This window comes from Ovis canadensis, chromosome 2 (assembly GCF_042477335.2).
Source record: "Ovis canadensis isolate MfBH-ARS-UI-01 breed Bighorn chromosome 2, ARS-UI_OviCan_v2, whole genome shotgun sequence".
In the NCBI taxonomy this organism is placed as follows: domain Eukaryota; kingdom Metazoa; phylum Chordata; class Mammalia; order Artiodactyla; family Bovidae; genus Ovis; species Ovis canadensis.
In genome coordinates this window covers 59,935,310-59,948,944 of record NC_091246.1, presented here as the reverse complement: position 1 = coordinate 59,948,944, position 13,635 = coordinate 59,935,310, and the positions used below count along the sequence as shown (strand labels likewise).

General features: G+C 36.1%; 1 protein-coding gene across 3 annotated transcripts in view; it reads left to right on the top strand.

Moving 5' to 3' along the window:
• VPS13A (vacuolar protein sorting 13 homolog A) overlaps window positions 1-13,635 on the top strand; it is a 272,036-nt gene that overhangs the window by 193,143 nt on the left and 65,258 nt on the right. For all 3 annotated transcript variants that reach the window (XM_069576302.1, XM_069576303.1, XM_069576304.1), the window contains exons 49-52: window positions 336-440; window positions 560-706; window positions 6,811-6,939; window positions 7,321-7,454. In XM_069576302.1, the coding sequence (XP_069432403.1) occupies window positions 336-440; window positions 560-706; window positions 6,811-6,939; window positions 7,321-7,454 (515 nt within the window). The remainder of the gene's footprint in view (window positions 1-335; window positions 441-559; window positions 707-6,810; window positions 6,940-7,320; window positions 7,455-13,635) is intronic.

Below are 13,635 nucleotides of genomic sequence, written 5' to 3'. Positions count from 1 at the left end.
TATTATGAAACAGGTAGAAATAATATTTGTGAAATATTTGAGGTTAGAAAGATTGGAATTTAGTATTGGAAAAGTTTTAGTGCATTAATAATATAACAGTAGTAGTAGTGTTGATAGTCGCTCAGTCGTTTCCTACTCTTTGCGACCTCATGGACTGTGGCCCACCAGGGTCCTCTCTCCATGGGGTTCTCCAGGCAAGAATACTGGAGTGGATTGCCATTCTCTTCTCCAGAATATAACATTAGTTTAGGCTAAAAAGCAAAAAAATATATCAACTTATGTAGGAATTTTTAAAGGTACCTAAATACTAACATATTTGAAATATTTTTTTCTAGGTTCAGCTTATGGTAACTGATAGTGAATTGTCAGATCAATTTTCAATTGATACTGTTGGTAGTCATGGAGCTGTTAAATGTAAAGGCCCAAAAATGGAATATCAAGTGAGTTCATTCTATGCTCATCTGGAGACTTTTATTTAAGCTCTGTTAAGTAATTGATTTTTATAAGAATGTTATGATAATGAAATAGTTTTTGAAATGTTCCTTTTTTATCCCCATAGGTTGGTGTCACTATAGACCTTAGCAGTTTTAACATTACCAGAATTGTCACATTTACCCCCTTCTTTTTGATTAAAAACAAAAGCAAATATCGTATATCAGTGGCTGAAGAGGGAAATGATAAATGGCTCTCTGTTGATATGGAGCAGGTGGGTAAATGAATTTCAAAAATTCATTTTTAACTCTTTCGACTTTTATTTCTTCTTGAAGTTGGATACTTGAAATCACTGTGTAGTGTTTTATCTGTCCACCCCCACCTCCCAATTTTGTTTCAGTTCCATGAACATTTCGAGTATTTATTTGTACCAGAATAAACCAAATAAATGATTTATTTTAATTATTTAAGCTTGAGTATTGTCATCTAGGAATGCATTGCTTTGTAAAAGAGGTTGACACTAACTAGATGGGGTTAAATATAGCAGTAGAAGATGGGATCATTGCAGCAAATTGATGAAGGTAAATTGGTAAATTTATTCTCTTCAGGAAGATTTTAGAAATGCCTTTATAGAGTAGATTAAGCTAATTACTTTAAAAAGACAGTAGTGTCTTAGGAATAAAGTTTTGATTCTGCTCTATCTGTAGTTGTTAGGTGTGTGCCTGAAGTTAATAGAATATTTTACTTCTGAAGAAATTTTGTTCTAAGTATGTTATGATTATAAGAGAAGTATTTGCTATTTTTATTCATTATGCCTTTTTGTTTTGAAGCTATCCTCTATAATCATTTATTATTCTTGAGTTACATCCTTTAATTTAGCATTTCCTTTTGAGCTGGTTGGCAGTAAATACCATCAGTTTTTGTTTATCCATCATCTTTCCTTTATGATAATTTTTCTTGATAATTCCTGTTTTTTGCAACATGTTATAGCATTTTACTATATTCTGGGTTCCATTTTTGTTGAAAATTCTGCTGTGATTCTGTCATTTCTTTGCAAGTTATCTTTTCCTCTCCTGCCTTCGTGGAGTTCTCTTTGTCTTTGTTCTGCAGTCTTACAGCTATTTGTCTGCATGTGGGTTCTTTTTATATATCCTGCTTGAGATACTTTATTCCTAGATCTATAGATTATTTCATACCTTATGTAAAATTTGCAGTGATTATATTTTTAAATACTGCCATTCTTAAATACTCCTGTTTCTTTCTTCTGGATCTTTAATCAAATTTATTCTAGACCTTTATATTCTCTCTTCCATATATCTTACTATTTTTTTTTTAACATTTTGTGTCTGTATAACTCTTTATTTTGGATAAATTCTGCCTATATAGTTTCCATAATTTACACTTTTAGTGTATATATATCATACAGTGTGTGTGTATGTATGCTATTTGAACCTTCAACTGAGCTTTTTATTTGAATAATTATATTTCTCATTTTTAGAAGTTGTATCTTTTTTCATGTTTACCTGTTCATTCATTTTTTTCAACAAATATTTATTGTGTACTCTTTACGTGCCATATTTTAACAAAACCACAAGTCCCTGTCCTGTATAGTTTGCATTTCAATGGGAGCTTGGGGGAACCATTAAATTGATAATGCCATAGTCAATTAGTAAAATACATCGTATATTTAAAGCTGACAAGTCTAATAGAGAAAAAGGAAATAAGACAGGCTAAGAGGTATTTTGAGTTCTAATATGCAAGGAGTGGGCTGTAATTTTACATAATGTAGTCAAGGATGAGACTTGTTGAGGTCACATTTGAACAAATGTGGAAAAAATGTGCAGGGCTTCCCAGGTGGTGCAGTGGTAAAGAATCTGTCTGCCAATGCAGGAGACTTAAGGGATGCAGATTCGATCCCTGGGTTGGAAAGATCCCTTGGAGTAGGAAGTGGCAACCCACTCCAGTATTCTTGAGAGGAAAATTCCATGGACAGAGGAGTCTGGCAGGCTGTAGTCCATGGGATCCCAAAGAGTCAGCCATGACTGAGCACACACATACTGAAGAAGGTGTTAGAGGACACTTGTCAAGAGTGCAGGCGAGCTGGAAGCTCAGCTGCCAGGTACAGAAACAACTGATTCAGTTCAGTTCAGTTCAGTCACTCAGTTGTGTCCCGACTCTTTGCGACCCCATGAACCGGAGCACGCCAGTCCCCCCTGTCCATCAACAACTGCCGGAGTCTACCCAAACCCATGTCCATCAAATCAATGATGCTACCCAGCCATCTCATCCTCTGTCATCCCCTTCTCCTCCTACCCTCAGTCTTTCCCAGAATCAGGGTCTTTTCAAATGAGTCAGGTCTTCGCATCAGGTAGCCAAAGTATTGGAGTTTCAGCCTCAGCATCAGTCCTTCCAATGAACACCCAGGACTGATCTCCTTTAGGATGGACTGGTTGGATCTCCTTGCAGTCCAAGAGACTCTCAAGAGTCTTCTCCAACACCACAGTTCAAAAGCATCAATTCATCAGCGCTCTGCTTTCTTTATAGTCCAACGCTCACATCCATACATGACCACTGGAAAAACCTTAACTAGCCTTAACTAGCCTTAACTAGATGGACTTTTGTTGACAAAGTAATGTCTCTGCTTTTTAATATGCTGTCTAGGTCGGTCATAACTTTCCTTCCAAAGAGTAAGCGTCTTTTAATTTCATGGCTGCAATCACCATCTGCAGTGATTTGGGGGCCGAGAAAAATAAAGTCAGCCACCGTTTCCACTGTTTCCCCATCTATTTGCCACAAAGTGTGATGGGACCAGATGCCATGATCTTAGTTTTCGGAATGTTGAGCTTTAAGCTGATTAAGACAACAAGTCAAAGTAAAAGTGACAGTCAGGACTTTAATGACTTACTGCAGTAGTATAAGTAAGAGGCTAAAGTGCAGAACACACCAACTCCTTTTTTTCTCTTTTTCCTGTGAAACAAACAACAGTTGGTTAGGGTTGAGGTGGATCAATGAGGGTAGTGTCATTGTCAGGGGAGCCCTGAACAAAAAGCTGGTACTGTTTTATGGATCTAGGGGATGTGAGAAAGCAAAGGAATGGGGCTAAGAGTTGAATAGTACTGAGTACCAAGTCAGAATGGAGAAAACAATATTATTGTATCCCCCTCTTTCCTTAATAGAGATCTTGCAGAAGTTCCTGAGGAAGGCCTCTGCCAAAAGCCCTGATAAAGAGGCCTGTGAATACAGGTGCCCATAGTAGGAATGCAGGTACTTGTAAGGGCATCACTAGAAATGGGGTTGAATTCTTGAGAATGAAGTGCACTGCATTCTGGCCATGCACCTAATCTGGTGTGGGGAGGGCTGCTTTGCCCTGTGAAACCTGTCAAACAAAGATAAAGCCTTTATAATTGCCACTGGTATGACCTGAAAAGTTGCACATAGATTTTTAGCCAGGAGCTGGACCCCTCAGTTAATTTCAGTCAGTTAGTCATGTCCAGTTCTGCGACCCCATGGACTACAGCACGCCAGGCTTCCCTGTCCATCACCAACTCCTGGAGCTTGCTCAAACTCATGTCCATCAAGTCAGTGATGCCATTCAACCATCTCATCCTCTGTTGTCCCCCTGTCCTCCTGCCTTCAGTCTTTTCCAGCATCAGGGTCTTTTCTAATGAGTCAGTTTTTCACATCAGGTGGCCAAAGTATTCGAGCTTCAGCTTCAGCATCAGTCCTTCCAATGAATATTCACGACTGATTTCCTTTAGGATGGACTAGTTTGATCCCCTTGGCAGTCCAAGGGACTGTCAAGGGTCTTCTCCAGCACCACAGTTCAAAAGCATCAATTCTTTGGTGCTCGGCTTTCTTTATAGTCCAACTCTCACATCCATACATGACTACTGGAAAAACCATAGACTTGACTATGTGGACCTTTGTCGGCAAAGTAATGTCTCTGCCTTTTAATATGCTGTCTAGGTTTGTCTTAGCTTTTCTTCCAAGGAGCAAGTGTTTTTTAATTTCATGGCTGCAGTCACCATCTGCAGTGATTTTGGAGCCCAAGAAAATAAAGAAAATAAATTGCTGGACCCCTCAGCAATGTGGATATCTGGGGAAAGAGCAGTAAAGACAAAAGATTACCCAGGGTCAATAATCTAAAGTAAGAGAATATTTGGCATGGGGATAGCAAAAGAGGCCAGTATTATTGGAGAGGGAAAAGTAGAAGAGAACAAGACTTAACCAATGATAAAAAGTAATTCTGTAGAACTTTGAGACCCATTACAAGGATTTTAACTTTTGCTCTGAGTGAAATGGAGAGGGCTGTTGGAGGGTTTGAACAGTGATTAAACACAGTAGGCTCTCAGCAAATATTTGTTGAATGAATATATAAATACTTTTGGCAAATGTTTCATGTGTCCTCATTTGAGTCTGTGGATTCTTAGTTTGTTGGATATAGTGCATGTGTGCATGCTAAGGTGTTTGATTCAGTCATGTCCAACTCTTTGCAAACCTATGGACTGTAGCCTGCCAGGCTCCTCTGTATATGGGATTCTCCAGGCAAGAATACTGGAGTGGGTTGCCATGCCCTCCTCCGGGGGATCTTCCTGACCCAGGGATCCCACCTGTGTCTCTTACATCTACTGCCTTGGCAGGCAAGTTCTTTACCACTAGTACCACATAGAACTCTCCGTATATCTAGATGCTAAGATTATAATTCCAGCTTTGTTTTACTGTATGTATTTTTTAGGTATATCTTTTTCCATACTTTCATTTACAGTAGTTTTATGTCTTGATTTATATGTCAGTTGCAGATAAGATTATTAGCTCTTCTGTTTTTAAAAACCTAATCTATAGCATCTATCTTCTAATAGTTTCTGTTTACGGTAATTGCAATTATAAACACATAACAGGTTATTATTTTTTACTTTCTCTTTTGTCAATTTCAGCTTTTCTTAAGATAAATTTCTATTCTAGTTTAAATTCTTCGCATTTTAATTTTGGCTTACAGTAGTCAACTTTAACATGCAATTTATGGTTATTAGCTATGTTGATAAACATATATATATATATAAAATTTTTTTTCCCACTGCAAAAGACAAGTACTTTGGTACTTTCTCTAGTCTCAGGAGGTCGAGCAGGAAACTCTTTCAAAAGGTATAGCATATATTACTAAACATAAAACATACATTTTAAAGCCAAGTCTACCAGGAAGTAGCAAGGCTTGGGGGTGTTCAAAGAGCACATAATTTTTAGTCTTGTTAGTTCCTCCTGGGAAATATGCTTGGCTTAGTATTGTTACTGTTTTGAGTTTCCCAGTAAGTTTCCCAGATGACTTTCCCAGGTTAGTGTTGCAAGAAGCCCTGAATGGGAACTTTCTCAGCCTCTTACAACCTTAGTTCCATTAATTACTTTTTATGACTGAATAAAACTGACTTTAACAAGCTAAGGCACTTGGCAGTAACATCAAGGTTCTGCTACATTGCCCTCAGGTCATATGATGAGGATCTCATACATCTCATTGAATTATGTGGTTATCAGCCTGGTCAGAGCCTATCACTCTAAGACTTGGTTTACATAATAGTTTACAGACAAGGCTGGTTCTCCATTTCCTGTTCTTTTAGCTCTTTTGTTTCCAGCTCCTGTTGTCATCTTTGTAGGTGCATTAACTCCTCCTATTCTGTTAGTTTGGCTTCCAGATCACTGATATCCAGGTTATTTCTTAAGATTTTGAGCCCGTTTTTTACTCTGAACTTTAAGACTTTAGATACTTCTCTTGATTTTTGTTTTTGTTTTATCCTTATTTGACTTCCAAGACTCTGGATTTAGTATTTGTCCTGACTCAACATTTGTGTATACTTTGACTATTGCTTAAATTACTGGTACCCACAGCCCAATTGTGATTTTTTCATAATAGAACATTCCCCTATTTTATTTTATTTTATTTATTTATTTTTTTATGGTTGAATTTTTATGTTCATTTATTTTTTTTTTCTGACTTTTTTTAAAATTTTTTTAATTTTAAAATCTTTAATTCTTACATGCGTTCCCAAACATGACATTCCCCTATTTTAAACTGATCACTTTGGCTCAGTTTACTTACTTTTCAGTCCGACTCTAGCTCTGGACCACATTAACATCTCTTCACAGCACTCTAATTATTTCAGCTCTTCAACTTACTACCCATTACTGTTTGTGTTCAAAGTGCCCACAAGTGGTGCCCCATCTCAAAATCAACAGTTTATAGCTAAGCAATACAGTAACCAAAGTAGTGTTGACAGAGGTTTATTTAAAACTATTTTAAGTCTACTCTGATGGGTTTATTAAAATGATAAAGGGTCTTCATGGTGAAATCATTTAAAAAAAAATAAGTATGTGTAATATGTGTTTTAGTGTGTCCCCTTTTGGCCTGAGGATGCTTCTAATAAACTTCTTATTCAAGTTGAAAAAAGTGAAAGCCCTCCCCAAAAGATACATTTTAATAAGGAAGAAAGTTGTATTTTACTGCGTCTAGACAATGAGGTAAGTGATTTTTGTGTGTATGTGATTAGAGAAGCTAATATATACTTACTCTTTTTAATAGTGATTTTTGTTTGTTTTACCAAAAATGAACAAACACTTCTCTTTGCAAAGGAAAAAAGATCTAAAAGGACACAAGAGACATAAACAATTTAATTGTTGTGTAGGAAGTTATAGTGCCTGGAGTAAACCACATCTTGAATTTGACCCATCTATCTATGATAACTGAGAGTCATGGTTTTTTCTAAATCATAAAAACAAATGTATTAGCTATAGTTTTAAGAACAGTTTTATTATTAAGAATAGTTTTATTATTAAATGTTACTGGTTAATGTTCTTTGGAAATGATCACATTAGAGAATATTTTCTTTTCCTTTTTTCTAGCTTGGCGGTATTATAGCAGAAGTTAATTTGGCTGAGCATTCTACAGTTATTACATTTTCAGATTATCGTGATGGAGCCGCTACGTTTCTGTTAATAAATCACACCAAGAATGACATTGTTCAGTATAAGCAAAGGTAAGAGGATTATTACAGATACAGTATCCTCCAATTTTAGCAGTCTAAGTGATAAGACTTTTTGATAATTTCATAAGAGTATGAAAGCCAATAATGGCATTATGGCCATGTAAAACAATGTTCTCGTTAAAAAAAAATGTGTACTGAAATATATAGGTTTAAAACTGACCTGATATCTGTAATTTACTTTTTGAAAAGTTTTAATGTAATTGACATAAAACATGAATTTCAGTTGTCCAACCTAATGATTAAATGTTTGTATATATATTGTAAAATCATCACAACTATAAGTCTAGTTAACATTCGTCACTGTATATCGAGAGGTTTTTTTTTTTGTGATGAGAACTTTCAGGATTTACTCTCTTAGCAACTTTTGCATATAAAATAGAGTAGTAGTAACTATAGTCATCATGTTGTACCTCACATCCCCATGACTAATTTTAGAAATGTAAGTTAGTACCTTTTGACCCCCTTTACTCATTTCATCTGTCCCTGCCCCTGCCTGTAGCTTCTACCAATCTGTTCTCTATGTGTTTGATTCTTTTGGTGGTTTTCTTTTTTTCTTGCTTTTTTAGATTTCACATTTAACTGAGGTAATATGGTGTTTGTCTTTCTCTCACTGGCTTATTTCACTTAGCATAATGCCATTAAAGTCCATCCATGTTGTTTCAGATGGCAAGATTTCCTTCTTTTCTATGGCTGAATACTGTTTAATTCTATGTGTATAGAATGAAATATGTGTGTATGTGTGTATACATATTTATATACATGCCCTTTTTTTTCATTCATTCATCAGTGGACACTTAGGTTGTTTCCTTGTCTTGGTGATTATATGTAATACTGCAGTAAGTACGCATATTTGTTTTGAATTAGTGTTTTCATTTCCTTTGAATAGATATCCGGTTGCTAGATCACATGTTCTGCTTTTAGTTTTTTGACAAGCCTCCATACTGTTTTCCGTAGTGGCTGCACCAGTTTACATTACCATTGACAATACACAATACCTTTTTCCCCAAATCCTCACCAACATTTATTTTTTTTCTTATCTTTTTGATGATAACGATTCTAATAGTGTGGGATGATATCTCATTGTGGTTTTGATTTGCATTTCCTTGATGATTAGTGATATAATTTACTTTTAAATACTTCAAAAAAAAAAAAGAACTGAAGCAACTATGGCAAAAGCTTGATCAGTGCAGAATTTGGTGAGGAAATTGTCAGAGTCTATCATAAGCATTTTGTCTAGTTTTGAAATTTTTTTATTTTTAATGAACATAGTGTAAATATTGATTTTTCAGATTCTTTTTTCAAACAGTAGATAACATTTTTCTTGCTGAGGCATATGGGAAAGTACCACTACGTTTTTAAGCTTTGCTAAAGACCATGTTTATATATTTATTTCAGGGTTACTCATAACATCATTTGTTTCAATATAATGTGATATCATATCCTCCTAGTACCACTACAGTTTACATAACCTTTTCCTCTATGGGTCCCAGGTTGTCTTGAATTTATTTTGTCTATTTTTTTAGTTTGTTTTCATGTCACTTACCAGTGGGCCCATGTTTATCAGTGCATTTCTGCTTTTTTTCCCCCTGCTAACTGTACAATTCTAATCACTGACTAAAATAAAATAGGCGTTGATTGAGTGAGAACCCCAGGTTGATCTAGCATATACCTGGAACTCCTCCTTGCCCATCAGTTCTCTCATTTGTGGAATATGTTGAGAGAGAGGAGAGCTTGTTTTCTATGATTATCCATATTAAAAAAATAGTAAATTGTTTGATCAAAACTGTCAAAAGCAAGTAGAAATGGCTTTCACTTATTTGCCCTTCAGTTCATTTACTTCAGCTACCCTTTCTCGAATTTTCACAAAATTAAGACCTCCAGAAAATGATTTGAATGACTTATTTTCTCAATTCTCTCAAACATATTACATAACTGGTAACATTCTAAGATACATAGGAGCCAAGTTGATTCTTTATATACTGTGGATAATATAGGGCTGCTGCTGCTGTTGCTTCAGTCATGTCTGACTCTGTGCGACTCCATAGATGGCAGCCCACCAGGCTCCCCCATCCCTGGGATTCTCCAGGCAAGAACACTGGAGTGGGTTGCCATTTCCTTCTCCGATGCATGAAAGTGAAAAGTGAAAGTGAAGTCACTCAGTCGTGTCCGACTCTTAGCGACCTCATGGACTGCAGCCTACGAGGCTCCTCCGTCCATGGGATTTTCCAAGCAAGAGTACTGGAGTGGGTTGCCTTGGCCTTCTCCGATAATATAGGGCATCATAGCTTAATTCTCTGACATCTGGTTGAGCCTGGCTAATGTTGAACAAGAGACTTTATTAGTCCTTTCTTTGGGCTTGACTTTGCACTCTTATTTATAGTCCATTTCAGATATGAAATGTTTAAAATTTTTACCTCCTGCATTGTTGCAATTATAAAAGTAAGGGATGTAAGAGAAACTAAAATGTGATCCTGTGTAGAAATTCTGAAACTGCAAAATTAGTCATAAAGGGAGTTTATAAAATTAACAATGTGCAAGAATGAACATGGGATTTAGATTTATAATTATTTAAAGAAGTGAAGTGAGGTTAAAGTTGCTCAGTTGTGTCTGACTCTTTGCAACCCCATTGACTATACAGTCCATGGAATTCTTCAGGCCAGAATACTGGAGTGGGTAGCTGTTCCCTTCTTCAGGGGATCTTCCCAACTGAGGGATTGAACCCAGATCTTCTGCATTGCAGGTGGATTCTTTACCAGCTGAGCCACAAGGGAAGCCCAGTTATTTGAAGAACTTCTTAAATCGAGAGCATAGAATTTTGGTTTAAAAGAGGATTGAATCCAGATCCCCAAATCTTTACTCCAGTGTAGCCTTCTATTGAGTTTCATGCTACCACCTTTTCCTAAATACTGTATTACATAAGAAGCTAACGTGATTCAAAGCTGACTTCATCTTTTGAACTGCAAAATCTCTTTGTCCTCCATATCCTTATCCCAGTAAATGACACTGTCATTCACCCTTGTGATTCTAGATTTCTCCTGCTTCACCATGCCATCCAGTTAAACTCTTATTTAAAAAAAAAAAAATTTCTCTTCTTGTCTACTCTCTTTTGTCTTTTCCGATAGCTACTCTCTCCAACATTTATTTCTTGAGTAGATTTTAAGTCTGATACTCTAGTCTTATCTCTACTAAATCCTCCAGAGGTAGGTTTCTAAAAATACTAAATAGGGGCATCCCAGGTGACTCAGTGGTTAAGAATCTGCCTGCCAGTGCAAGAGATGTGATTCAATCCCTGGGTCCAGAATATCCCCTGGAGTAGGAAATTCCAACCCACTCCAGTATTCTTGCTTAGAAAATTCCATGGACAGACTGGGGGGCTGCAGTCCATAGGGTTGCAAAGAGTCAGACATGACTGCGTGAATGAACGCGTGCACATGCGCGCACACACACAAAATAAATACCAAAAGAATGAAATTTTAAAAAATAAACGAAAACACTCATGTAATCATGTCTCTGTCTTGTTTAAAGTTCTGTAGTGACTTTCCATTCTTTTAAAATGTTTGTATACTACTCTTCTAAACGTTTCTCTTTCTGTTGTCTCTTACCCTGACCTTAAGTCCAACTGAAGTGTTTGTTTCCTGAATGCTCTGGGCTCTTCCATGTGTTATTACCATTCCAGTTGCTCCTTTCTGCTAGAAAAGCTTCATTTCCACGCAGTCCTTTCCATCACCTCCTTAGTCTGTATATCCAGTTTTCCATTGCATCTTTGCACACATATATTAAAGCGTTTGTCACATTGTATTGTCATTTTCTTGTGAAGTTACTACTTGTACATAGTTAATATTCTGAGGATTCTGGTTGCTTTTTATTTTCTTTGAATTCCCTGAGGTCAATTTGAGGTTAATTTTTTCATAAAGAATGTTCTGCAGTGAATGAAATAGACTTAAAGCATTTGTAAATATATTCAACCTAATTTATCTGAACAACACTGTTACATTTGCTATTCTTTCATAGGAAAGGAAGGAATATAGAACTTTTGTTTCCTCTGCCTTCCCTTCCCTTGGCTTTTTTGTTGTTGTTAGTGTGATTTTTGTTACTGTTGTTGTTGAATCTCTCAGTCATGTCCGACTCTTTGGGACCCCATGGACTGACTGTAGCATGCCAGGCTTCCCTGTCCTTCACTATATCCCAGAGTTTACTCAAACTTACGTCCATTGAGTCGATGATGCCATCCAGCCATCCCATCTTCTGTCACTCCCTTTTCCTCCTTCCCTCAGTCTTTCCCAGCATTAGGGTCTTTTCCTATGAGTCAACTCTTCGCAGCAGGTGGCCAAAGTATTGGAGCTTCAGTTTCAGCATCAGTCCTTCCAATGAATATTCAGGGTTGATTTCTTTTAGGATTGACTGGTTTGCTCTCGTTGCTGTCCAAGGGACTCTCAAGAGTCTTCTCTGACACTGCAGTTCAAAAGCATCAGTTCTTCAGGGCTCAGCCTTCTTTATGGTCCAGCTCTCACATCCATACCTGACTACCAGAAAAACCATATCTTTCACTATATGAACCTTTGTCAGCAAAATGATATCTGCTTTTTAATACTCTGTCCTACATATAAAAATAGTATCACTAGATGTCCGTTTATTTTTTTTATATTCTGTAGAAAAACTGTGAAAAGCATAATCTTTGATACCAAAAATGTTGACATTTTGATTCAGTTCTTTTTTTACTGTTGCTCTCTGTTTATATTTCTGAATCTCTTGTTTTTAACAGCTATTGCAAGCATGTAAATTTGCTTCAGAAACACAATTTTAAATGAATGCATGATATTCCATCATTTAGGTGCACTATAATTAAATGTTCCTCTATTGTTGAGAATTTGTTTCTATTTTATATGTTAAAAATCTCTTTTAGTAAAAATTTTTATCCTGTTTGTAACCCTTTTAAAGACTAATTATGATTCCTTGCCATACTTTTTTGTCATATAGATTATTTTCGTCTAATGATGATTTGGAAAATATAATTTTATTTCTCTTGCATATGGTTACTTTTTGTGTTCTTGAAGATTTTGATGCATGTAAAATTTTGAGAGTGAAACAGTATCCACTAATTTTCTATGAAAAATATAGAGTACTTTTTCATTTCCTTCAATTTTTCTTTCCAAATTCAGTTTCTTATGAATATAATTTGGGATTTTTGAGCCAGAGTAATATATGGTTAATTTTTCAAAACTATGTTATTGAAGATATTTGGATTGATTTATAATTGGATTTCCCTGGTAGCTCAGCTGGTAAAGAATCCATCTGCAATTAGGAGACCCTAGTTCTATTCCTGGGTCAGGAAGCTATGCTGGAGAAGGGATAGGCTACCCACTCCAGTATTCTTGGATTTCCCTGGTGGCTCAGCTGGTTAAGATTCTGCCTGCAGTGCAGAAGACCTGTGTTTGATCCCTGGATTGGGACTATCCCCTGGAGACGGGAAAGGCTACCTACTCCAGTATTCTCCATGGACTCTATAGTCCATGGGGTCGCAAAGAATTGGATACGACTGAGCAACTTTCACAATATTAACGAGTTAATTTATTTGACTGGTTTAGTTTAATGTTTTTGTACCACAGTTCTTAAAATTTTATTTTGACTCCTCTCTAGCTTGGTTGAAAAAAGTAAGGGTGTGTGGTAATATGTTATGCTATTGCTTATTTCAAAATGTCTTACTTTTGGAAATTAACAATTTGCCATACAATTTTAAGTCATAACTCTTGCCTCAAATTTGTGTAGGCATTGCTGCATTGTTTTCTGGCATTCAATATTACAGAACAGAGTGAAAAAGTCTTATTTTTATTTCTCAGGGTAACTGTGATTTCCCTAGATCAGATTTAGGGATAGGCCGATTTCCCTCTATTTTCTTAAAATTTGAGATTTTCCAAAGTCCTACATTCTGTGTTGGATGATATTGTTTCCATTCATTTAGGCTGATACCCAATGAAGTCTAATCTGCAGAGTCAGCTTTTTCAGCTCAGAAAAGTTATATTGTATTATTTTTTTGGTTTGTAACTTCTCCATTTTCTTTTGGTGAATTGTTTTGTGAGTTGATTGAGTTTCTTAGATTTATATCCTGTGTCTTATGGTTTTTAAAAATAATTGAACTGAATTTTGACACAGTAAAAGCAATTCTTAGGAAAGT